Here is a 25,447-nt window from a genome sequence, read left to right on the forward strand (position 1 = left end):
CACTTATTTTTTAAAATTGATTTTTCATGATTTGATTAATTTTTGGAAGATTTGATTTGGACTTATTTTTAATGATTCTTATCATCGAAAATAGTGACCGTGAATATACACAAGCTATTATTTTCTTGCTAACTTGATATAATCTCCTACCGCATGTGTCAGCTAGTGTTGGTAAAAAAAGTATTGATAATGTTTCTCAGTGCTTTTCCACGAGAGTCACAAATAACATACGTACAATGCTCAGAAAACGAAAATCCTAGAGTAAACTCTCACTTCAAACATTCTTATCCAATTTTCCACTCAAATTCCCAAAGAGTTTGTTTCCCAATTTTTCCTTAATCATTGTCTATCTCAGCAAGTCACTAAATCTGTGTCCCCGTGGCATGCATTTTATAAGCCACCACCCTCAACTCAGTTTCACTCACATTTTAATTCAAACCACACCACTCCTTCCTTTCCAGGTCCTCCAAGTGACCTTCTTCATTCTCTCCATATGCTTTTTCCTTGTTTTCATTTTTTCTCTTTTGATCATTTCTTGTTGTGGGGTTGGAAGAAGGAGGCTATGTTTTTATTTTTATTTTAGGCTGTAGAATACATACAAATATGTTATTGAATATAGCTCTATAGTAAACTGCATTTTGTTAATAGAGGCAGTGTTCAAATGGGACCGATGTTTTGTGATGTTGTTCATATTTTTATCTTAATTTGTATCTACCAATAAGGCCATTGGGGTGCCTCATTTAACTTACATTAATATTAGAAGTTTCATTTTCAGGGCTAGTTTATCGAATTGGCTTAACTTTCTAGCACTAATTAAACCGATAAAACTTAAAAGGGTTCAGAATTCTATCATTGTGGAATGGTTTGAAATATTTCATCTACCTTCTTCAACAATAAAACAAATCTTTTTTTTTTTTAATTATCGCTTTACCTTTCTTGTTCATAATTTTCATTCTATGATCTCTGTCTCCTCTCTCTTTCTCTCCCTTTTTTGGGTATATTTTGTCTTTTTTGTTTCTGCACAACTGTCAATAAAGTTTTGAAACGGATATTCGTTCCTCTCTATTAAAGGTTCTCCTCAATAGTTAATGAAGCTCTGGTTTTTCTTTTTGGCCAGCCAAAATAATTCGGTTCTATGTGAATTAGTTACATATCATATTGATTTTGTTTTTATAAGGAATTCTGTGTACCTTGTTTTCTATGCACAGGTTTAGCGTTTGCTTTTGGTTGGATTTTGCTGAATGGAAAGTGCAAGAATCAGCCAATGGTTAAATCTTCTAGTTTGTGTACTGCTATTACTTAAGGCAGAAGGATCTTCAGTTCCATTGACTTTGGTCGAGAATGCCGAATCAAAAGGAGCTGGTGAGAAATTTTTGTTGTGATATTATGGAACTTTAATTCTCCATTGTTTCTATTTTTAGTAATATTTATATAATATATGATAAATTGAAGCTTAACGTGTCATGCAGTATGTTTGGATGGAAGTCCACCAGCTTACCACTTTGATAAGGGATTTGGAGAAGGGATTGACAACTGGATTGTTCACATTGAGGTTTGTTCCTTTCAGCAAAGTGGCACCGATAATACATCTTTTTAATACGTTTTGTTATGAGCACAATATGGCTATAACAATGCGTTAGCTACCAATACTCTCTATTATTGGTTAAAATTTATTGAAAATTACAAATCTTGGTGGATCTAGTTTTCTATTTAATGAATCGCTCTCATGATTTAGAGGTAAAATTTATCAAAATTTGTGATTTCTAATAAATTTCAGTCAATAGTAGGGAGAGTATTAGTAAGAGTGATACTAGGCTTCCTTATTCATCTCTTGAGCAATTCTTAAATGTCAAATTTGTCAATTGCTTTTTATTTGTTTTGACAAACCATGGAAAGTTCTCTTTTCTTGGTGACGATCTTCTCTATAATTTAATTTAGGGAGGAGGATGGTGCAACAATGTCGAGAGTTGCCTTGAACGTAAGAACACTAGATTAGGTTCATCTAAGCAAATGAAGGATATTTACTTTTCGGCAATTTTAAGCAATGAGCAACAGTTTAATCCAGGTAATTTCCACTAGTCAATATGATTGGGTGAGTGGGAATCTGTTATATTGGGGGGTGTTTTCTGTCAGAGGCATGGAAGATTTGGAATGATATTTGGAGTCTAGAGGATATTCTCTACTTGCGGGAGTACTTACTCTCATTTCTATTTGTCTTTTATGTTATTTCTTTCTGTGGCAGCATCATTCTGATACCAAACGTATCACAATGTGTATTATGTCTATTTATGAGTTGTGAACTCAATTGTTTTGCCCAGCTTTCTAACGAAATTTATAAATTTCAGATTTCTACAATTGGAATAGAGTCAAGGTTAGGTACTGTGATGGTTCATCGTTTACTGGTGATGTGGAAGAAGTTGATCCAGTAAGTTTTGCAGAATTCAAAGGAATTTTAAATTAAGTTCCGAGGAAAATATTAAGTGTAGGTAAATTTTATTTTTCCAATTGTCTTTCTGATGAGATTTGTATATGTGATGTATAAATCAGACAACCAATTTGCACTTCAGAGGAGCAAGGATTTTTTCAGCTGTAATGGAAGAATTACTAGCAAAAGGAATGAAGAACGTTAAAAATGTATTAGACATTGATGATTTGGCACTTTTTTTCTTCCTCGTGAATGGTTTTTTCTTTCGCTAACTGAAACTTGTACCTGCAGGCTATTCTCTCTGGCTGTTCAGCGGGAGGATTGACTACTATATTACACTGTGATAGCTTTAAAGCTTTGTTGCCTTCTGGAGCTAATGTGAAATGTGTTCCAGATGCTGGTTATTTTGTCAATGTGTATGCTCCTCTAATTTGTTTTCACTTAACTTTTTTTTTATTTCTTATAGTTCCTTAGACCATTGAAGGATTTAATTTGTTATTGTACAATAGAGAGGATATTTCAGGAGCACATTCCATTCAAGAGTTCTACAGTGAAGTTGTTTCAATACATGTACTACTTGCATGTCTTTTCTCTTTTGATTATTTTCTAATGGTCAAAACTTTCATTAAATAGAGACTGATTTTTTTAAAAAACTATTTTAGGGTTCAGCAAAGAATTTACCCACATCTTGCACTTCAAAACTCAACCCAGCACTGGTAAGTTTCAAGATTGTCACTTGTAATTTTTACTTTTATCTTTGCAACTTCTTTGGTGTTACTGATGCTTCTGAATTGTTGTGTAGTGCTTCTTTCCACAATATGTGGCATCACATATCAGTACTCCAATCTTCGTTGTTAATTCAGCCTATGACAGGTGGCAGGTTAGATTATTTTGTTGCTAAAGAAGTTTCAGTTTGTTTCCAGAGAATCAGAGTGGTGTTCCTTTAGAATGTATAGGCCATACAAGAAACTTATCACGCCATGTTCATATTTTTTCATTAATTGGTGGATATATAACAAGATGGTAAAGTAATGATCATAGTAGGCAATTCTGGTCCATTTTCTGGGAGTTAGCTTTTCACATATTTCATATATCGACCATAGTTATGAACCCAGAATTCTAAGTCCAAAATTTTGTAGTTGCTTAATTAACTAATGGATGAAATCCGTTCAAGCAAAATCAATTGGTATAAAAACTATATATGCGAAGGTATGGGGGAGGTTCATTGTACATAACCTTACCCATGCATGCATATGCAGCAAGGCTGCTTCCGGATTCGAAAGAAGTATATGATAAGAAATTGAGCCAAATTTACTCTACATAATCTATTCATCTTAGTATTTCCTGATTTCACTATGAATGTTTTGTTTTCAAAAGAGAACTCTGAAATATACCTGAATAAAGCGTAGTCATATTTGCCAACTTAAAATAAGCTTAGTAAAGTCTTTTTTTCTGATCTCAAGATATTTTGATTCAGATTCGAAACATCTTTATACCTGGCTCCGCTGATCCCAGTAATAGTTGGCATAGCTGCAAGATTAATATAAGCAACTGCTCAACTGATCAACTAAGTAAAATTCAAGGTGAACACTTTCTGATCTTAATAGCTTGTGTATGATCGAATTTTGCTAAACATAAAAGAATTTCATTGTGCTTCTAATCAATCCTAGAAAACAGTCTAAACATTTTACTGCCTTAGTCACCACTTGATGTATGTATTTGTTCACAAACCTTAAATTTAAAACACTGGCATGAGAGAAAATATAACATGCAAAAGGGTCATCCATTTGAGTAAGAGCTTCTAGTAGAGCTCAAAACAACAATATTTTTCACCACTTCTATGCCGTTGGAGTGAAAATATAGCTTTGTGATTTTCAGGCTTCAAGAGTGAATTCGAAAGGGCATTGAGTGAGGTAGGAGATTCTCCATCTAAAGGAATGTTTATTGACTCTTGCTATGCCCACTGCCAAACAGAATTACAGGAGACATGGTTAAAGAGTGACTCTCCACAGCTCGCCAATACAGTAAGATAATGCATTATTTTCTCCCTTTTCCAGAATATAAGCATATAAGCATTTTTATGTGGTTTTGTTTTGGGAAAAAAATGTCTTTTTGGTCCTTGTACTTTCCATCAAACTTGGTTATACTTTATATACTTTGAAAGTGATGAAATCAATCCTCCAAGTAAAATATGTTATTTTGGTTTCGTCCCTCACCACTAACTTTGTTGATGACAAAATCACATATTTTCAAAAGCTAGAAGACCAATTTCATCTATTTAAAAGTATAAGAACTAGAACAGATATTGACTGAAAGTAGAAAGACCAAAAACAAAATTTTTCCTTCTTTTTTTATTATTACTTCCTTTTTTATCCAGTTGAAAAGCTAACTTGTATGCATTACATTCTGTAGACTATTGCCAAGGCAGTGGGAGACTGGTTTTATGGTCGAAGCTCTTTCCACCATGTAGATTGTAATTTTCCTTGCAACCCTACTTGCCACAATCGTGTTTTTAATCTAAAAGATCACCCCGGAATATAAATTTGTTTGATCAACTATATAAATCATTCTTATAAACTACACTGATCAGGTAATTGGTTATGGTATGAGAAAATAAGGTTTATAAGTAACACTGAGCTTGTGTGCTGTGAGCCCTCAATCAATGCTGTAATTGTATTCATAGTAAAATGATATATTATGCGGTGCTTTTACTAATGGATTGTTTTACTTTACCGGTGTTAAAACAAACTAATTTAAAAATTAAAACTGTTTAGCCAAAGTACATTAAACCCACATTTATATTTACGCAAAAAAACAAAGAAACATTTACAAACAACCAAGAGCCTTCTTATCCCAACTGCCCCTTTTAACATCATTAACAACAACCAGCTTCAAAAATGTTGAAATAGACGCTCAAACTACATGTAAGAATCAACAAATATGTGGGTTGAACCAAATCTGCATTATTTAAATTAACCTTCCAAGACAAAAAAAAAAAAAGACTCCACAAATTTATTATTTTTTATATGAAAAATGAAAACTACATTTAAAAAAAATGTTTAATTAGTGATTTGTTAGTATAGTTTCTACCTTTTAATCAGTGCAAGTGAATTTTTACTTCTTATAATGTAATTTATATTTTAATTTATTTTGTAATTCCTAAAACTAATATTTTTAGTCATTAAAATATAAATTATATAAAATAAAAAATCTCTTTTAAAATTATAGAGACTAAAAAATAATGAAATAGGAACTAAATGAATAATTTAACAAAAAAAACTGACGATCAAACCCTACTTCACACTCCACGGACGATCAAACCCTACTTCACACTCCAAGGAAGGGCAATGGTGTGTTCGGTGACAAAAGATATCGAAAAAGGTCGAACCGTGAAAAAAAAAATAGGCAGTAGAAGAAACTCACCTTAACGCGTCCGGAATGGTGCAAACAAAGTGAAAATCGAAGTGGTGTCAAGTGGAAATTGGGATCTAAGAACCTCTAATCCCACGAAGACCCACAAGCCAGCAGAACATGAGGATAAGTAACATAGGCACCGTGAAATGAAGGGAATAAAAGCTAGCAAAACGGATCCATTTTTAGAAGAAAGGGAATATTAAATTCCAATTTTCCATGTTCCATTTCAAAATATTATTATTTTATGCATTCCTTCCGATTCTCTCTCAAAATATTATTAATATCTAGATTATTATGATGAAATTATATTTTTTATGAGAATATGAAGATATTATATCATATAAATACAAAATTCAATTATAAAATTTAAAACTGTTAACCTCATGCAATGCATGGGACCAAATTTAATATGTATAATATAAGAAAATATAATATAACAGTGTAAAATAATTTATATAATTATTTAATTATAATTTATTATATATGATAAATTTATTAATTTTTATAATAATTATTTTTAATGGTCTGATGTATGGTGTGAGTGTTTTACGTGGATGGACATTAAACTTATAATATTTTTCTTTATGTTGATTATTTTTCCACACCAACCTTCCGATCCAATAACATCATTCATAAAGACACTTGACTTTAAGTTTGGAACCCATGGACAATTGTTTGGTCCCATAATGGACCTTGACTTAAAGACCAAACATTGTTGGGAGTTCTAGATTTCTAGGCCTTGGGCCACTTGACCCATCACAAATTTAATTTCATGCAATTACGAAGACACCCTGCATTCTGCAACGATCAGCAGCAAGCAAAGCAATGGCGTTGGTACGTCCAAAATTAATTTGAATCCCAAAATCGTGGCAGAGAGAGAGAGAAAAAAAACTGTCTTCTCACCGTTTAATAAGTAACACACTTTCTTACAAATAAAGGCTCATCCTCTCTCTCTCTCTCTCTTCTCTTCCCTCTGCAGCAAACAAGTGAGTTGCTTTGTCTCATTCACTCAGCTACTTCTTCTCCATATCTCCACCTAAAAATGCAACCTCTACCCCTTCTTTTTTGTTGCGCCCTTTTTTCTCTTCAATCATATACACAGTATCAGGTGCCGATGCAAGTGTAGTTTTGCTTCGGTGTAGATCTGACCCATGTGGGGATACCAGGAAAAGAAAGGATTTTGATTTCTGGGTTTTGTTTTTTGGTGCATTGGGTCATTGGAAAAGTGGAGAGATTGTTGTTGGTGTCATGGGTTCCAATGGTAGCAAAGCCACTTCTTCGTATTTAAGTAGTTCTTCATCGTCTTCTTCGGGGAGTTTAAGGAAGGGTCGATCTAAGGGCCTTAAAGTTTTTCAATCTTGTTGTCTTGGAACAACTTCTGGTTCTCAAGACAGTGATAATGAAGACCAGGTAACTTACCATTGTCTTTTGTTAGCTTTTGCATTGTTACTGTATTTTTTTTTCCTTCCATGTTTTTATTTCTTTTCGTTTTTTGCTTGTGTATCGTCCTCTTTTACCTGCTTTAAGCTCCTAACTGATATGCTTGAGGCTATTTGGATATTTGGATTGTGAAATGAAGGTTGCTAGTTGCTACTCATACAGCCAAGGATTCAGACGTTACTTGCTTTCTGGTTCTGTTCAATTTTAGATGAATTAGATTGAGAAGAATCTTTGTTTCGAATCTTTCATGCATTTTATCTGTTTGTTTTTCTTTAGTTAAGTATGCAAGACATTTTTTCTATGCATGGGGTGGTGGTGTACTATTGTTGATTTTTACTTTGTTAAATTATTAGTGCTGTTTATGTTGTTGTTATTTGATGTAAGATGTTTCGCCTATGCATGGAGTGGTGGTATACTGGTTTTGACTTTACATTGTTAAATTATTAGTGCTGTTAATGTTGTTGTCAATGGAGTGGTGGTATACTGGTATTCTGAAGTTATTCAATTACCGCTTTGTGTCTATAACTTAATAATAATTTTTTTGTGGGGATTCCTTTTTACCCATTAAGAAATAAGTGAAAAGGTATTAGTTAAACTTGTTCCCCTGGAGGATCGCATCTAGTCTGCAAATAAATTGCAAGAGTTATATTTCTTGATTTTTGTGAAGGATGAGATAAGTCCTGTCATCTTATGGAATTGACACTTGTCTAGGAAGTAATAATCGGAATGATTTTACTTTTTCTTTCAATTTTCTTTTCAAATATTGTTTCTGGTTGTATCGATAACAATTTTGGTTGATTTAGTCACAGTTTTTTGGAGCTAATTAACTGCCTAACTAGAATTTGTTACTCTTGTTGTAGGTTTGTGATCAGAATAAAGTAAATGGCAGTGATGCTACATATGCTGATGGCAATGGCACAGACTCGGATGAGGTGAAAGCGGAGTCATTTAGAAAGGTTAAACCTGGGGCAATGACTTGTATGCCTTCTAACATAGGCCTTGATGGATGGGGAGAAACAAGCATCCCCAACACTTCATCCAGAACTGGAAGCAGCTCTATCCATACTTCTTCAACTCATTCCTTGAACCCTACAAGTCATTGCCTTTCTCGGTTTAGCCTCATTCCTGGTAATGTAAGCTTCAGACTTAGCAGAACCACTAGTTTGGGGTCATCAAGTCCTCGTCCTGTTTCTTCTGCCAATCTCTCAATATTTGACAATGAAGATGAGCATAATCTCCATCCTGGATCTCCTGGATGTTTGATTAACAGAAGTGTAACACAACAACGTAGTAATTTGCTTCCTGCATCTTTTTTCAATCAAATACATGCACAATGTCATGAAGACGCTTCTAATAATTCAAGGTCAAATGTCCCGACATCAGGCATACTTCGAAACTTGCAGAGCAATTCCACAGATGGAGTATGTACAAGAGAAGGGCCAGATGTGAACTTACTTTCTCCAAGAAGTCAGACCGCGACAGAAAATGTTGACAATGACACTACACATATTGATCAACGAAATGGTGCTCGAGAACCAGTTGAACGGAATTTTCATTTTAGCCGAACTTTAAGTGTTGGAAGGCTTCGTGACAGAGTTCTCCGTCGATCAACATTATCTGACCTCACCTTTTTCCCTTTGCAACAAGAGACAGAGCTGAGAGATGCTAGCCTGCCTAGCCAGGATATGGACAGGCAAGCAGTGGAGGGAAATTCAAGAGTGTCACCATCTGATCATAGTACCATTAATTCTTCAACAAATAGATATCCTCCATCTAGTATGTCTAACTCCATGTTTAGCATCCAAGATTATGAGGGTGAGACTTCAGGATTGAGAGAAGGTAGGTATCAGGATCTACTGGAGCATAGGTCCAATTTCCTTGAACGGAGAAGAAGAATACGGTCCCAGGTTTGTGGATTTTTGAACTTTGAGTAACTACTGGTTATTTGATAATATAGTAATATACTAACAAGCAATGTTCATAGCCTTTAAAAAGAAAGGCATAATCCAAATGTGGCAAAGTAATGACTAATGAGGTTGATTATTTTTGTTGCCATAAATAAATCATGATTATTTTTATAAACAACAAAATGAAAGACTAAGACTTAAGGTTACTTATTTAAAAATATCCTCACTTGAAATTTTTCCTTTACTTATTTACATGTAAAATTATTTAGGTTCGTGCTCTTCAGCGATTGGGTAGCCGGTTTGAAAATCTTTCTGGACATGATAGATCGTGCATCTTGTCTGGTCAACATAGAAATGGTCATTGTACATGCCGAATCAATAATCGTAACACTAATTCAAATGATGATACTGGTGCTAGAGCTAGCATATCAAGAATTGTTATGCTTGCTGAAGCCCTATTTGAGGTAATTTTAAGGTGCTGTTTAGTTACTCTGGTTTCTGATGATCACTAACTATATTTTTACTGTTTGAATCTTTTGTACATATTTTAATTAGGTTCTAGATGAAATTCACCACCAATCTGTTGTTTTATCTTCCCGCCCATCTGTATCTTCTATTGGATCTGTTCCTGCACCTAATGATGTTGTCGATTCCTTGCCTGTCAAGTTATATGAGAAGTTGCATAAGCATCAAGAGGATGCTGCGCAGTAAGTCTTTTCTATATTTTTATCCATATGAATTGAACATAGTACCAGGAAGTTTACAACACTCATACACTCTGTTCAACCAATTGAGCCAGACACTGCTCAGTGTTCAGTTAATCAAATGCCTTTAATGGATTTTCCATTTTTTTCCCTTTATTTATTGTTAATTTTGTTTTTTTACATCTCTATTTAGTAACTTGTCAGATAAAATTTACACAATAGGAAACTTGTTGATGATCAATTCTTCCAAAAGCTTTAGATATTAGGTGAAAGGCTTATGGATGACTTCATCTCTAAAATGCACTCTCATGGAAGAGCTGGCACTTGAAGTGTGGAATTGTACCTTGTGTTGAAAATTGACTTTTTATATAGAAGAAAAGAGTGACAAGGTCCAACTTTTGACCACTTGGCCATTGAAGCTTTGATACCATAATTAAGGAAAGTGATTGAGAGAAATTGTTTGTTAGGCTTCATAAATGATTAAAGAAAGTATTTATAGATCCTATTTACAAAATCCAAGAGTACTTCTAACTTAACAAAAAAACAATAACTTGTATAATAATCAGTAGGCTAATTATACTTTTGGTTCCTCTATGATAGTCAATGCGTGATTAATATTATGAATTGGTTTGGTCATAACAGAGGGACCAAAAGCTAAAGGGTAATTAAGTCTCATTACTAACCAATTATTCTAATCTAATCAATGTAAATAGCATTGAATATATAATAAATGGCAATATTCTATAAATGTTAAATATTATGAATTTTTTTTCCCAAAATAAAAAAGAAGGAAAATGCAAAATAAAATAAATGAAAATATTCTATAAATGTTAATATTACGAAGGCCCACTGGTTTTGATCACAATATGCCTTTTTTGCATGTTAAAAGTTTTACATGACAAGAAGAAAACACTAACTGGTATTATGAAATGGTAGCTGGCATTTCTTTTCATGCCTAGTTTGTGTTACTTGTTATCACTTTTACAGTTTTTGCGAGTGTATTTCATAGTATAGAGGTATTTTACTTCTTTTAATGTTGCTAATCCCTTATTTTCACAGATGTTATATATGCCTTGTTGAGTATGAGGATGGAGACAACATGCGAGTACTACCGTGCCATCATGAATTTCATAGAACATGTATAGACAAGTGGCTGAAGGAGATTCACAGGTATGACACAAAATAAGCATTTGAGTTTTCTTCTTGTTAACTATATTGGTAAATTAAAACTTCTATCGTTCCTTGACGGGACAGAAGGTTTTATGAAATAGAGAAATGAGCTTTGCATTTTTTATGCAAGCACTGATAATGAAATGTAATGTTGGCAGAAATTAGATTTCTGCAAAATTATGAGCTAGTTAAGATTGTACATTGGTAAAATATGATGAATGTTGTACCATCTTTTTGGTCGTGCCTGGTGCCTTAGTTTATGGCAATTATCAATGTGGTAAGATCTTAGTGTCACTGGAATGACTATCTAATTGTCAATTACCATTGACCTGAAGATTTCATCTACTTCTGTATTTTCTATTGACACTTCTACCTGTGCTATTCTTTCCAAAACATAAGATATTTGGTGATGGATATAACGTATATATTTAAAGATTCAAGAGGGATCATAAAATTAAATGATAAACTGAATTTCTTGTCATTGAAGAGCCACTAATGGTCCATATGATTCTTGTCTTTAATTTGTGCTATTTATATATCCCTAATGTACCTTTTTTTTTTTGTGAATAAAAAAAAAGTCTTTGAATGATTTCACGTTATTTACTTAACATGTTACTCTAGAGGCTTTGAATGTTTCTAACTTTTTTTTTAATATTTTGCACAGGGTATGCCCACTTTGTCGAAGGGACATATGCATATCCGACTCAACACCAACAGAGAACTCGAGTTGCTAGTTGATGAATATCCCTTTGAAACGTCCTCTGTCACTTGCCTTTTCTGCTGTGAATATTAGAACTTCACTCCTTTTATGCTGAAACTACCATTGTTGTCAATGATTATTTACTGTTATCGCTGAATAAACATCAAATCCATGGTAGAGATAAAAATGACCTGCTTAAGGGAGAGGACAAAAGGTAAAAGAAGGTTCTTAAAGGGTCCTTGTGTTGTATCCTAAAATTTTTTATTTATTTCTTGGCCCTTGTGTTTCAACTGTTGTCTAAGTTTGAGAATGGCTATTAAGGTTACCCAGACCTTGTTGAACACGTCATCATCCAAAAGCATAATTGTGAAACTCGGTTTGGCCCGGCCGATTGAACCGGTTCAATTGGGACCCAATGGTCTAATCGGACTGGTTTTATTATTGGATCGATCACATAATTGATCCGGAATGATCCGATTAAACTCAGCCGGTTAGGTACCGAATTCCGATTGGACCGGTCCAACCTGACTAGTTTTAGAAAAAAAAATGGACCATCTACACCTCTCTACTACAATATCATTTTGAAATATGAATGAACTTTTTTTACTCAAATAATATCATTTTGAAATATAATTTTAAAATTTTAATATATAACGGGTCAAACTGAACAAATTATTGGTTCACCGATTGGATTACTATCCACTAATTTATTATCTCAGTCGGGTCAATGATTGAGTTAGGTTTTATAATTATGTCAAAAAATAAATATTTACAAAGTTTACCTCTAGTTAATAGAAATTATTATTTTTGCATTTGTTGTCATAAAAAAGTAAATATTTACAAAATTTACCTCGAGTTTATAGAAATTATTATTTTTGCATTTATTGCAAAAGAATCATCAGGTCCCCACGAGATAAACGAGAAAATAACATAATAGTAATTATGAAATTAACATACATTACCTAATTATAAAGTTCAACAAACTAATTCATGTATATTAAGAAAATTAATTAATTTAGTTACTTATCTGTTAAATTATTTGTATTATCATTTTAAAATTACTCTTACATTATCTCTATTTATTTAATTATTTCTCGTTAATGTTTGAACTGACAATAACTAAGAATAAATAGGAAAAAAATAATTAATATATTTAAAAATTACAAAATATTCTTATAAAAAAGAACATAAATTTCTGAAAAGGGTTTTATATTTACCAATGGTATAAGTAATTTTTTTTCTGCAACACCATTTACGTACGATAGAAATTAGTTGCCGCATATAGAAATGTAGGATGTAGGTTTGGTAGGGGTTGTACCACGGAAAAATAAGATTGAGTGAGGTGGGTTCCACTCTGTAATCATATTTTTATTCTATTTTTTATTTATTTCTCTTAAACAGTAAAATATATCATTTTATTTTTTTCTTTTTCAAATTATCTCTCTATTATTTTGATTTATTCTAAATCAAACACAATCTAAATATTTATACAAGTATCAAGATGAAACCTTTTTAATCACAATTTTTTTTTTGAATTTTAACGGAAACATCTCCTTGAATGTTAGAACACCTGTGTGATATCTTCTTTAGTCTCCTATTTCAATCTTGATTTATTAATTTTTATTCAGTACTCTTTTATGAAATTGGAAATGTCTATTTTTGTGCATTAAGGATTAAGCCATTATTTGGTCACTTAATTACAAGAATAAAAATATTAACGAACAAAAAGATTATGAATTAAGACAAATCAATTTTTTGTGCATCTTATGGGATGACATGTCTTTTTTAAATTTTTGAAAAAGAAGAGTCATGCCTCTATTGTTTCACCCTTGACAACGGCAAAACCTATTGGAAGGATTTTATTGTTGTCATCTTATGCAACTAACACAAGCACGGTCTCTTTGTAGTTTCCATACAACCATGTTCCATTGACTTGAACAATGAACTTTCAATATTGAAACTCATCAATACATGGTCTGAAACTCCAAAATTGAAACCCTCTACTGTTTGACCTTCTTGTGGGGGCATTGACAATGTTTCCTTCTCTACAACCATATTGCATAGCTTGCAACAATTTCAATAAATCGTGGAACAATCTTTCTCAGTTGTCGTAGATGTTTTCAATGACCTTTTGTTTTGCCAACCATGTATTTCCGGTACGTGGTAGTGTATCCTTCAGTGTTTTTCATCAAACTATAGTCGAAAGTTCTTCAACAAATAAATCAAATTTTAATGAGTTCATCCAGGAAGAACAACTTATTGCTCTCGATGAACAACTTTAACCACAAGAACATGGACAACTTCGTCAATAGCTGACGAGAAATAAACAACCTCCCAGATGTGGAACTGGTGAACATAGATGACATTAATTGCCTTAGTTGAAATGTTGTGTACTATGAATGTCAGTTTGTCCTTGTTAATTGATTGAACACTAAACACTGCATTTATTGATTGAGCATTATATTTTTCTGAGACGAATTGACTGAACATTATTTTTTTTAGACAATTTGACCAAACATTGCTTTTTCTGAGACGATTTGACTAAACATTGTGTTTTTTAGACGAATTGACTAAACAATGCTTTTTTTTTTTTAAATACGCCAACCAACCATAATAAATATAGACACAAAATAAACTGTTTATATTGTTGGTACGATCTCAATCATTGGTATGACTCACGAGAGAACAATAAATCATTTAATATAAATAACAGTGGGAATTAGATGTAACTCAACAAATTTGTCTGATATTTACCATATTGCTTAAAAGATGAAAAGTGTATCCGCTATTGTGTATTGTGATGGAAACATGATTTCATCATCTTAAGGGATAATGTTTGAATGTCCTAGTGATCTTAAAGTCATCATAATAAGTGAGGACATATCACTTGAAGCCTTAAGAATTTTTTTTTATGCCAATAGAAGTTGTACAATTTTACTTGATGGTTGTGTTGTATACGAGTCTACAAAACTCAAATGTGACAATGACGTAGGAAAAATATTTTTCATCTATTCAGAATTTAGTAGTAAATTTCTATTTGAGCTGAATGTAACTTTTGGACCGTCTCCACTTGAAATCTTATCTTTGTCCTGTTGTGTAAATCAAGAACTGTTGATGAAATCATTATTATAGTACGTGATAAATATCTATAATTATTGTGCAAACTAATTATTCTTACTTTTTTTATAATAAACTTGTAATTTATCATTGGAATTATATTGTTACTTTTTTTAAAAAAAATAATCTAATGTTAGTCCCCTAAGTTTATGCCAGACTCTTAATTATTTTTGTCACCTCGCATTGAAAATGCTCTCTACCTTAATCATAATCTTCTTGGCTATTTATTTGTATTTGGCTTATGTTTGATTGCGGAGGTATATCAAAGTAACGTTAGATTAATTATAAATTGGTAATATTGAGACATGAAATTTTATTAATTTACAAAAGTATTAATTAATCGAAAAAATAATAATTTTATTTTACATAAATTGTTTATCAATTTAAAGCGTGCTTGTTTGATGCAACAAATTTAATATTAATTTATCATAACATATTTGAAAATTATGTTATCTAAATTATTTTTAATACCGAAAAATTCATTTGAATACACACTTTTTAAAAAAAATTATAGAAATATTGATTGAGCTAGTTTTATACAAAATATGGAAATGAAATTAAAATGAAAATATGAATATACAAAAAATATCCAATTAAAAATAAAATAAATATTTCAAAAACAAGAAGGAAAATATTAAAAGAAACACAGTTAAGAAATCAGTTATTCAAAACGAATTTCTTAACTTGGTTAAAAAAAATTTAAAAGTACATGTTGAGAAATCAATTTTCAAGGAATCAATTTCTCAACGTCTTAAAAGAATAGTAATTAGAAAACCGATTTCTCAACTAAGAAAAAACAAGTTGTGCTAATTTCTCATCATGCACAGTAAAGTATATCATTGACGTAAATAATCTTTGGCATATATTATTTAAAAAGTATTTTCTTCTTTTTTTAAAAAAAAATATTTTCTTTCTTTTGAGAAATAACCTTTTTAATGCAAATATTTTTTAAGAATGGTGGATAATTGGAAAAGTGACTTGTGATGATACTTTAGTTTTTTTTTTATAATTTTCATGTAACTAATATTAAATTTTGAATATTTTATAATTAGTTTTATCATTTTAAAGAATAAAATAATTTTTTAATATATTTATTATTGGTTTTAAATTTTTATTTCATAAAATTAACAATAAATACTTAACATTAACTACTAATTATGTTGAGTTAGTAGAGAAAAATTTCTAAAATACTTACTTATATTAAATGAAATTAAATATAACATGTTTTGAATTTTAAAAGAAGTCAGAAGAGTATATATTTTAATTTTTTTTAAAAAATGGACCTAGTTCTTGATATCAAGACAAGTTCAGAAACTATAGATTTAGTGATAACTTTTAATGTATCTACCAGTTTGCAACGTATTCAGAGATCATGGAATGGGTTCTGAGATGTCAATATAGGGTTACATTTGTAGGAATTCTTGTTTGGGAAAGAGTAATTGCCAGAAGAATATTAAAAATGGACTTGTTTTCAATAGTTATGTAAAAATGGCACTGCCACTTGCCAGGTCTTTTGCATAACACATTTTTTGTAGTTGATCCTATCTCAATAATTATGTGAAAATGGCATTGCCAGAATCTTTTCCAGACCACAGACCCATTTATTCTCTTTATAGAATTAGAAAGAATAGCATCAGACCGGAACATTGACACTGTTGCATCCTAAAGCAAAGAAGTGTTTGCTTTCATGGTTTAGAAGTGAACTTGTTTATTCGGAGGAATCATCAAAAGGAAAAATGAGTACCAATGATGTTAGTATGGAGCTAACGGCATGTTTGGTTCCGCGTTGTGATAAGGTTATATGTGCATCAATTATGTGAAAACTTGAAACAATAAATACAAGTTTCTTCGTAAATTGACAATTGGACGTGAATTTGGTTATGCAATGACGTAGAACCAAACACGGACTAAGCTTAATTAATAAGAAATTTCTTACCTGATGGTGTCATTAAAAGACAAAATATACGATGAATGGGTATGAAATCTATATACGAAGTTCATTCCTCTTGTTTTCAATGCATTAAACTAACATTTATTTAGGAAGATAAACTACAAGAATTTTAGGTTGCTGATACCTGTGATTATGAAATATTCAAGCTCAAGATTAAATACAATCTCGCAATAGTTGAAACTTGGGTATGAAGTACTATGGTCCCATTTGTAAGAAACAAAATGGGATATTTTTTGGTCCTTTTTGTAAGAAATATTGACATGTTCTAAAATCTTTTGAAGGCTAAATTACTTGGTTACCTATACTTTATTGGTTATCCTATTTACAAGCAACCAAGTATTCTTCTATTTACAAGCAACTAGAGTTTCCTGCGTTCCTTGCATCTTGAAAGAGGAGTAATCATTCTTTTTGGCATGTGAAAGCGGAATAGACATTTGGTGTGACTTGCTTAATCTTCTACAACACCAACACCATAAAAGACATGGTTTTCAAGCACCACCATGGCTCTCAAAGAGAAGACGATTTTTATTTTTATTTTATATAAACTCACTGCCCAAGGATTCCAATGAAATCTTTGTTGAGGATTCATTGGACAACAGTGAAGAGTCAATTGTTGAGATTGTTGAAGATTCATTGGACATGACAATCAAAGATGAAATTAAGGGTACACAACATTTTTAGACACAGGCAAAAATCATGGGTTGATGATGATTTAATAGAAAATGAAGTGGTTGATTCGAATGCTTGTGCTCCCTCAACTTCCAATGGACGCAACATTAAGTAGCTTCCTGACTTGAAGATTTGAATAGGATTCTGGATGGTTTTAGGCCTAGTTTTAGTGGAAAATAAAAAAAAAAATTGACATTTTAAAAAACAATGCTGATACAAAATGTTCACCATTAGTTCTATCATTAGATTTTGAGTGCTATCATTGGCGTGTAGTATTTAATCTTAGGGGTAGTTTTGGAATAAAATATTAATTTATCGCAATAATAATTAAAAATAACTAAATTAACCACTTGTACTGATTTTGATAAATCGGTCATTTGTTTACCTATAGTACAGGAGGTAGTATGATTTAAAAGAAATGTTAGAAAAACCCTCTCTATCACACTTTGTTAGCTAAAAAATATTAGAACTCACGACATCATATGCATGAAACTCATTACATAGACAGTAGAACCCACATAATTTTGTTGAGTCCAATTTTTTTTTATCAACAATAGTTTGTTGAAATGAAAAGGTATGCCAACATTCCTCTTTAAATATTCAAATTGTTAGCTTAGCCATTAAGAAACTAGGATATACAATATTCAGAATCTACGACTGGAATTGTTGTGCACAAGACACAAAATTCCTAGGGAACAAAAGCACCCAAAATCTGTAAGGCAAACCTGTCAGTTTGCTTCTTCTATTCATACTGCTAATATGGTAACACTAACAATACTTATCATTTACAAAAGCCAACTACTCAAAGCCACTGTGAGGAATTTTGAGGATATACACTCTTACTAGCCTCTACCAATGCACCACAATCGACCACGGCTTGGCATGGCGGGTACAGAGTTACTAGCATTGGCATGAGTAGATGAGAATTCTATGTCAGAAGTACTGCCACAACTAGAAGCACAATATTGTCCATCTACCTTGTTCATCTTATCGATTAACGAGTGCCTGACACGCGAACCAACCACCCAAGCTTCATAAAGATTTATCCCAGGAGAGCAACTTGCTGAAATTGGTGTATTGGGATTGCTTAAAGAATCCTCTTGCAATATATCTGCTATTCTAGACAGTATGCTGAAGGCTAAACTTCCAAGAACTCTTGAGTATGCTTCTAAAATGGAATGCCCAATATCCTACCAAAAGTAGAGAGAAAGAAATTAATACTACAACTAAATGATTGCATGAAATTTCACACCTTGATTAAGGAGAAACTTGTGGTCACCAACAACTTAGATATCTTGGTTTTCTTTTCTATTTATCTAATTCATTTTTTAGTAGACACAAGTTTATTTAACATGGAGTTTTTAGTTTCTAGGGTGAAGAAGAAATTTTTTTAACAGTTTTGTAAATGACTATGAAGAATTATATAATTTGTTACTATGAAACTCACCTTGCCAAATTGAACTTTCGCAGCATCCAGAAATGTTTGGGGAAGGTTTGGATATCTTGCTTTAAGCATACTTAGAAGCGTTTCTGCACGTTCCAACAATAGTTCCATCTTATCTATACCTGCCATAGGGTCCTTCATGAAAGACCACGAGGTTCGAACGGGGGATTTTCCACTATTTTCTTGTATAATTCTCTCTTTCCATGAAAATGTAGCAGCTTCCAATCTATTAATGGTCTCTAGGGCAGTATGTTCAGAACTCAAATTGAGAGCTTTAAGCATTTCTTCTCCAGAACTCGATTCAGCCATCAAAACCTTGTGCAGTTCCTCTCCAAGGCTTGCCTTCCCAGACTAAAACATAGATACAGATTTAGAAACAATGCCATGAAAATCACAATACAAATAAAGAAAAAAATCTACCTAGCAAAATAATGATTGCTATATTTCTTGATAAAGAAAATAAATCTTCATGATCTGGGATATCTAAAGATGCAGTTTTCTTGTGCATGAAATTAAGCTCGGATTAAATGCCAATAACATTCCTTAAACTACATCATAATTTCCTTTTATTCAACATCATACTTTACAACATTAACCCCATTCAGTCTTAAACATACATAGACCACATAAGAACTCCTTTGTATTCATCATCATGTTCACATTCACACCTTAAATTCCATTCTACTTTCAACACAGAAGACCCTATTTTGTTGCTATCACACTAGTGGAGAGCAATTTTCTTGAGGCTAAAAGCATATAAATTCAAACCCTCAAAGTTGATTACCTTCAGAAGTGCATCCTTAATTATTGTTGGCATGGGCATTTCAAGCAACATACTATCATTGATAGCTTTGGCAGCCTTGAATATCTGCTGTACTACCCTTCCCTGATTAAGCAGCCTCTTTCTTTCAATGTCAGATAGCCCCATTCTTGGTACTCGGGGCGATGGAAGCCACCATCTTCTGCTTTGCCGTCCGCTTGTGTTCCTCCCTGCTGACCGGCTTCCTTCCTCTGCATACCAAAACTCAGTTTGCACCATTGAGTCTAGTGCCTCCTGTCAACCAGAATACCAAAAATATGTCACAATCTAATAAGTAACAGAACGTTTGATGGTCTTAAATCAGAACGAAGAGGTGACCTACAATAAGCATAGAGTCCAACTTCTGAAGTGCTGGAAGATTCATTTGGATGTCTGCACGAGCTTTTGGGGTCATTATCTGTTCAAAGAGAATTGCTACCTTATTTTACTGCAATGTGTTAATATATGAAAATATTCCCCCATTTCGTTTCCAATTCAAATAAAAGATACCTCAAAGATTCCACCGTTGGCACCATTTTGCTTAGCGGGAACTAACTGAACCATATAATTGGTAGGAGACAACAACCAGCCCATTTCTCGTCGCCATTTGCTCTTCCTCTCTTCAGATAGAGGTTCCAACTTCCACAACTCACCAAAAACTGTGACTGCATATATTTTCATCTTACTTTCAAATTGGCTTAAAAAAGGTAACCAGAGAAACAACATAAATGAGATCACATTTGTATATAGGTTTTAAGAAATTGTGTTTATGATTTTTACCCTAAAAGCTTTGAAAAGGCATTCAGTCCATTTCTTTTCCAGTGATAAATTTTATAAACTATATGCACTTATCAATGTGTAAAATCAAAATGCACTTATAGCCAACCTGCAAGGTTTGTGATGGCAGTAGACAGTGCCAAAGCTGTGTTGAGGCCTTTAGCTCCTCCTGTAACATCACCTCCTAGAAGCAGCTTTGCAAACTTTTCTTTCATGGCTTCTACATCTGAACAATTGGCCACGTCAAAAGCGGACTTATCTTTAACATAGAAATGTTGAGGACTTTCTGCGATTTCCCACTCTTCCAATTCTTGTTCATCTCTTTTCATTGCAAAACATTTTGATGAGAATGATCCAAAAGCATCTTTGCTGGATGAAGAGCTGGAGTCATCATCATCATTGAATGAATCAGTTATACATCCATCTCCTCTGCTAGTTCTGCTTTCATCTCCGTAGGATCGATTATCCGGAATGCAATTATCAAGGCCATTATATGTCATAATCCCTGAAACCATTACAAATTCATAATTATGATTTCCAGCACTTGCTATGGTTGAATTTAGCAGTATGGCCAAAATCCAAATCCTCAAGAACAAAATGAACATCTATCTCGCTTTAAATGTAAAAAATGAAAGAATATATATTCTCATTGATCTTGGATATGCAAAACAATGTAAAACTGCAAGTAAGCAGCATATGAAGAAATAAAAGTGAAACTGGAAATATGTCAACATGTTTACAACGAAGCGATATATATTTTCTCATACGTATGTCAACATAAAAATGACTTTTAGCCTGTGCTGTTTAAGTGAAAAGTTATATATTTTCTCATACGTATTCACACAAAGAGAAGCTACTTCAGAAACATAACTGAACTAACATGGCAGCATTTTACAAAGTTATTGGCAAAAACATCTTTAACACCTAAAAAATTATTCAAATACTTAGGTCTTAGGATCTTAAAAAATGTAGAGTTCTTCTACCATTCTCAATTTCTCATTTAGCATGAATAGTTTATCAATTGAAATTCCACCATTTCGCCTTCACAGATATTCTGATGAATTTTATAACGTTTTCCCAGTACAAGGTCAAACATTTCTTCTGGTCGTCTTAACAAATTAATGAACCTACTGCAACATTGACTAGAATATACGTCATCCTCGCCAGTGTTATAAAAACTCGTTTTTTATATCAATAATATATAAATTTAAAGTGCATTAAAAAAAATATAACTTTAAGAGCATTATTTCTGTGGACCAGTATTTTTAAATGGTCCAAAATGGACCATAACTCTAAACGGTTAGATTAATCTCATTTTATAAGTCAAATTTACATCTTCTATATCAGATAATAGCTCCAACAAATCTCTTCCTAGCAACCACTGACGTCAACCACCATAGGCCGCCACCGGAAATCGACCACATTTCGTAAACTTCAATCCTCTGCCTAAATTTAAACTATATCTGTTTCACCCTCAAGTTCACACCATAGAGAAGGGTATAACCATTGGTCAAATTTGTCCACGTTGTAAATGGAGCACGTATGTTCTCATGATGCAAATGTTATCATCAGTTAATTTGTTTATTTCTTTTTTATTTTTACCGTGTATTCCACCTTGCATTTTGTGTAATAAAATTCTAATTTTGATTGAATTTAAACTAGAATTACATTTTCAATTTCATGTGTTAAAGATTTTAATATGTAAATATATTTTTTTGTTCTGGGATTTTTATTGGGTAGCCTGGTTTCTAAGCTTAGTAAAAAATATTTTATTTTGAAAATTTTAGGATGTATAGGAGAAAATAGAGTACAATGGATCATCTAAACTGAAAACCAATACCATGTGAAACAAAAAATTCTGAATGGAAAACATAAGCTCCCGGTGATATGACAGAATGGAATAGTGGGAGTGGGACACAACAACCACTTCCAATTCAAATGGGATCAAGTAATAATAATAATAATAACAACAAGGACAAGAGATAAGTGAAACCCAAAGAGAAGATAATCCCCACACATGGGTCCTTTACAAATAGAAAGAAAACAGTTCAAAGTAATGTTTTCAAGTTCCCTCTTTTGTTCTAAAGTTTGGATTGGGAAAATGTATGCTTTAAGTTTTTAGACTGTTTATTTATTATGTTTATACCATTTATTACAAAATTATAAAACTAAAAATATAGTGGTATTTTTACAATTATAAATAAAAATATATTAAGTAAAAAATAAAATACAGATGAAAACATTGTTTTCCAAAACCAAAGATTGTGTTATTTTTAGTAATAATTAGCAAGTTATATAGATAGATTCTAAAATTCTGCTAATACAATGAATTTGTTTGGATATAAGACTAGAAATGATAGAGTTTTTTTTTATTTAAAAAAGTTTTATATTTTCAAGTAAAAAAATTCTCAAAAGGATTTCTGACTTTATCCAAACAGAACCATTATATTCTTGTCATTTTTTTAGTTTGCTCTTGAATAAACCCATTTAATCGAACAAGAAAATTTCAATTGAGAAAGCAAATCAAATGCTGTAAACTTGATGAACTACTAACGTTGTCCTTTTCTAATAGGATGGCACAGGCAAGACCACATTCTTTTTTCTTTATTTTTATTTTTTGCTTTAAAAATAAGTAAGAAGGGCTTATTTCACGAAGCATGTAATGTTACTGGTGAAAGAAAAAAAAAATATTTTAATGAGTCGAGGTAGGAAATAAAGCTAGTACTTATGTCCAAACAGGAAGATGCCGATAGCCGAACTTAGTAAAATATTGATAAACATATGAGAAATATTAGTTATTAGTAACCGAATAAAAACGTCAAATTTCAAATTCAAATATCTATTTTCATTGAATAATAAAATCAGAAACAAATGTCAGACCCTCGGGTCGAAAATGGAAAGATTCAAATTTGGTTAATGGGTACACTTAAGTACTTGACATACTATTTATTATTTTCTCCCTCAGTGGACCCTTTTTTTTAAAGTAAAATTACTAATACAATACACAACTTTTCAACTTAGAAAATTCTCGAACCAAATAAACAAGGATTTTTTTGCGCGTAAGATTTTAACTCTCCTAATGTAATAATGAAGTATCGTTTTTTCTCCCGAAAAAGAAATAGTAGAAGATATAAAAAAAGAGAGAGTAGAAGATTACAGTTACAAGAGTAAAATAGGGAGTAAGAACTTACTTTCTGGCTCATCAAAATCAATGCTGATTTTGGCTTCCTTTGTGCAGCAAGCTAGTCTTTTTCTCATCAGCGACGACATGCTTTTCTCTTTGTGCCTCTCCAATTTGACGATGATGATGGTTTCAATTCAGGCTTCACTTCACCAACAAAAATATCCCAAAATTATTTTCATGTACATAAACAAAATTTACAAAATAACTAAACAAAAACAAGGTCCTTGTGTCCAAACAAGGCACATAAGATATTCATATTATACAAAGCTATTCAAAGTTCAAACCTTACTATACGTCATACATTATTAAAAAACATTAAGAAAAAGAAAAAGAAAAAGAAGCTACATGTCACGTTGTATGTCAAACGGGAATTAATTAGTCATTGAATAATAAGTAATAAGTAATAAATAATAAATAATAAACAATCATAGAGAAATTAAAAGAAAAGGTAAAAAAAGTACACTGTTTGAAAAAGGTACGACCTCATGTCACTTTTTAGAAGCCATGGTCAAAAAGTGTGAGAAAGCGAAGGATGGGTGGTCTGATGCAACATGTGCAAGGCAGATTCGACCTTTTCATTCCCACATTTTCAGTTTCAGATATATAATTACTTTTGCAAGAAGTTTTTTTTTTTTTTTTTCAGACATTCTTAAAATTTTGAGTTTAAGTTTAACTTATCTTATAAAATCGACTTGACTTGTAAGACGAAGATGATTTCCAACAGAAACTACGAAGTGAAGTAAGAATGGTATGGTGGTGAAGGAAGAAGGAAGAAAGGAAATGATTGTGAGTTTGAATTCTCAATCAAAATAACTAACAATAACATTTGTCCATAAAAAATAAACTACCAAATTCTATCAAAAAAATAATGTCGGAAATCGGAATCAAAATGCGGCGTATTTTTTTTTTATCAGTAAGAATTAATTACAGTATTAAAGAATTTATGACTCTTATGCACCATACTTTATCGGCTAGACCTTTTTGATCAAAACGCAGCGTATAACTAAGCTGAAGCCACCCGAAAATGAAAAAGTAGAACATAAAACTGAAGGGTAAAGTAGAAAGTAGAGAGTGGAAGGAGAAAAAACCTGAGCAAATTTGAAATAGTGGATCTTCTTGCACACTCGTACAACAAGAGAGTATCGTTCTTTTGTTTGTTAGTTCAAACCTTCACAGTAGTGGTGGCATTTTAAAGGACTCAAATTTTGTCAGCGGAAAAAGAGAGATTGAACCGAAGAATGAGTAATGGCGTATGGGTGTGCATTTAATACTAGGAGAGAAGAAGAAGAAGAAGAAGAATTACTTACCATGAAAAGCAGAACAAAAAAAAATGATGAAATGCAACAGAAAAGAAGAGAAATGGTGCATCGGGTAACGTAGAGAAGAGCGTCTTTGCTGTATCTGGACCGTTCGATCAGCGGGTCCATATGCCTGATGACGCTCTGGTTCGCGTGAACGGTCACGATGATGGGACGCAGGTTTTATGGTGGGACCGAAGATAGTGGGGCTTAGGGCCCAATGATAACGCCGTATTAGGATCTCGAAGGCGAAAAAACAACTTTCTCGTGATAGGCTTTCTATGGATTTCAAAATTAAAAATTCAACGAGCTCAGTTAGTGACACGTGGACAAAGTATTTATTTGAAGCTCATTTTTTAATAGAAAAATATATTTGAAGCTCATTTAATAGTTGGCCCGAGTTAATCAATTTTTTTTTTCAATCTCCTTTAGGAGTTTGAATTTAAAA

At 32.3% G+C, this 25,447-nt stretch overlaps 3 protein-coding genes and 1 long non-coding RNA gene across 6 annotated transcripts; 2 read left to right on the top strand and 2 right to left on the bottom strand.

Annotated features, from left to right (window-relative positions):
- Positions 1-201: 201 nt before the first annotated feature.
- LOC114389441 (pectin acetylesterase 8-like) lies at positions 202-5,140 on the top strand. Of its 2 annotated transcripts, XM_028350118.1 has the most exons (13): positions 203-461; positions 1,209-1,362; positions 1,470-1,552; positions 1,939-2,065; positions 2,346-2,425; positions 2,548-2,634; positions 2,717-2,841; positions 2,935-2,995; positions 3,088-3,141; positions 3,228-3,305; positions 3,903-4,008; positions 4,304-4,449; positions 4,838-5,140. In XM_028350118.1, exons 2-13 carry the CDS (start codon positions 1,242-1,244, stop codon positions 4,964-4,966), a joined length of 1,197 nt encoding a protein of 398 aa, XP_028205919.1. In that variant the 5' UTR covers positions 203-461; positions 1,209-1,241; the 3' UTR covers positions 4,967-5,140. The 2 variants fall into 2 exon arrangements, with proteins under 2 accessions (XP_028205920.1, XP_028205919.1); XM_028350119.1 differs by lacking the exons at positions 3,903-4,008; positions 4,838-5,140 and having other exon boundaries at positions 202-461; positions 4,304-4,408.
- LOC114389442 lies at positions 3,726-6,060 on the bottom strand. Its single transcript, XR_003661772.1, has 2 exons — positions 5,849-6,060; positions 3,726-4,388 (listed from the first exon to the last, which is right to left on the bottom strand). It is a non-coding gene; the product is annotated as an uncharacterized LOC114389442 (long non-coding RNA).
- Positions 6,061-6,639: 579 nt separating this feature from the next.
- LOC114389095 (E3 ubiquitin-protein ligase MBR1-like) lies at positions 6,640-12,103 on the top strand. The gene is made up of 6 exons (XM_028349686.1): positions 6,640-7,249; positions 8,140-9,186; positions 9,456-9,650; positions 9,742-9,893; positions 10,950-11,060; positions 11,725-12,103. Exons 1-6 carry the CDS (start codon positions 7,088-7,090, stop codon positions 11,792-11,794), a joined length of 1,737 nt encoding a protein of 578 aa, XP_028205487.1. The 5' UTR covers positions 6,640-7,087; the 3' UTR covers positions 11,795-12,103.
- Positions 12,104-18,019: 5,916 nt separating this feature from the next.
- On the bottom strand, positions 18,020-25,015 carry LOC114390123 (rop guanine nucleotide exchange factor 14-like). Of its 2 annotated transcripts, none has more exons than XM_028350807.1 (8): positions 24,790-25,015; positions 23,709-23,840; positions 20,627-21,022; positions 20,251-20,405; positions 20,084-20,158; positions 19,726-19,995; positions 18,945-19,292; positions 18,020-18,687 (listed from the first exon to the last, which is right to left on the bottom strand). In XM_028350807.1, the coding sequence occupies exons 2-8, from the start codon at positions 23,785-23,787 to the stop codon at positions 18,340-18,342; spliced, it is 1,671 nt and encodes a 556-aa protein (XP_028206608.1). In that variant the 5' UTR covers positions 23,788-23,840; positions 24,790-25,015; the 3' UTR covers positions 18,020-18,339. The 2 variants fall into 2 exon arrangements, with proteins under 2 accessions (XP_028206608.1, XP_028206607.1); XM_028350806.1 differs by having other exon boundaries at positions 23,709-23,845.
- Positions 25,016-25,447: the final 432 nt, after the last annotated feature.

The sequence above is a fragment of the Glycine soja genome, chromosome 16 (genome assembly GCF_004193775.1).
Source record: "Glycine soja cultivar W05 chromosome 16, ASM419377v2, whole genome shotgun sequence".
NCBI lineage: Eukaryota > Viridiplantae > Streptophyta > Magnoliopsida > Fabales > Fabaceae > Glycine > Glycine soja.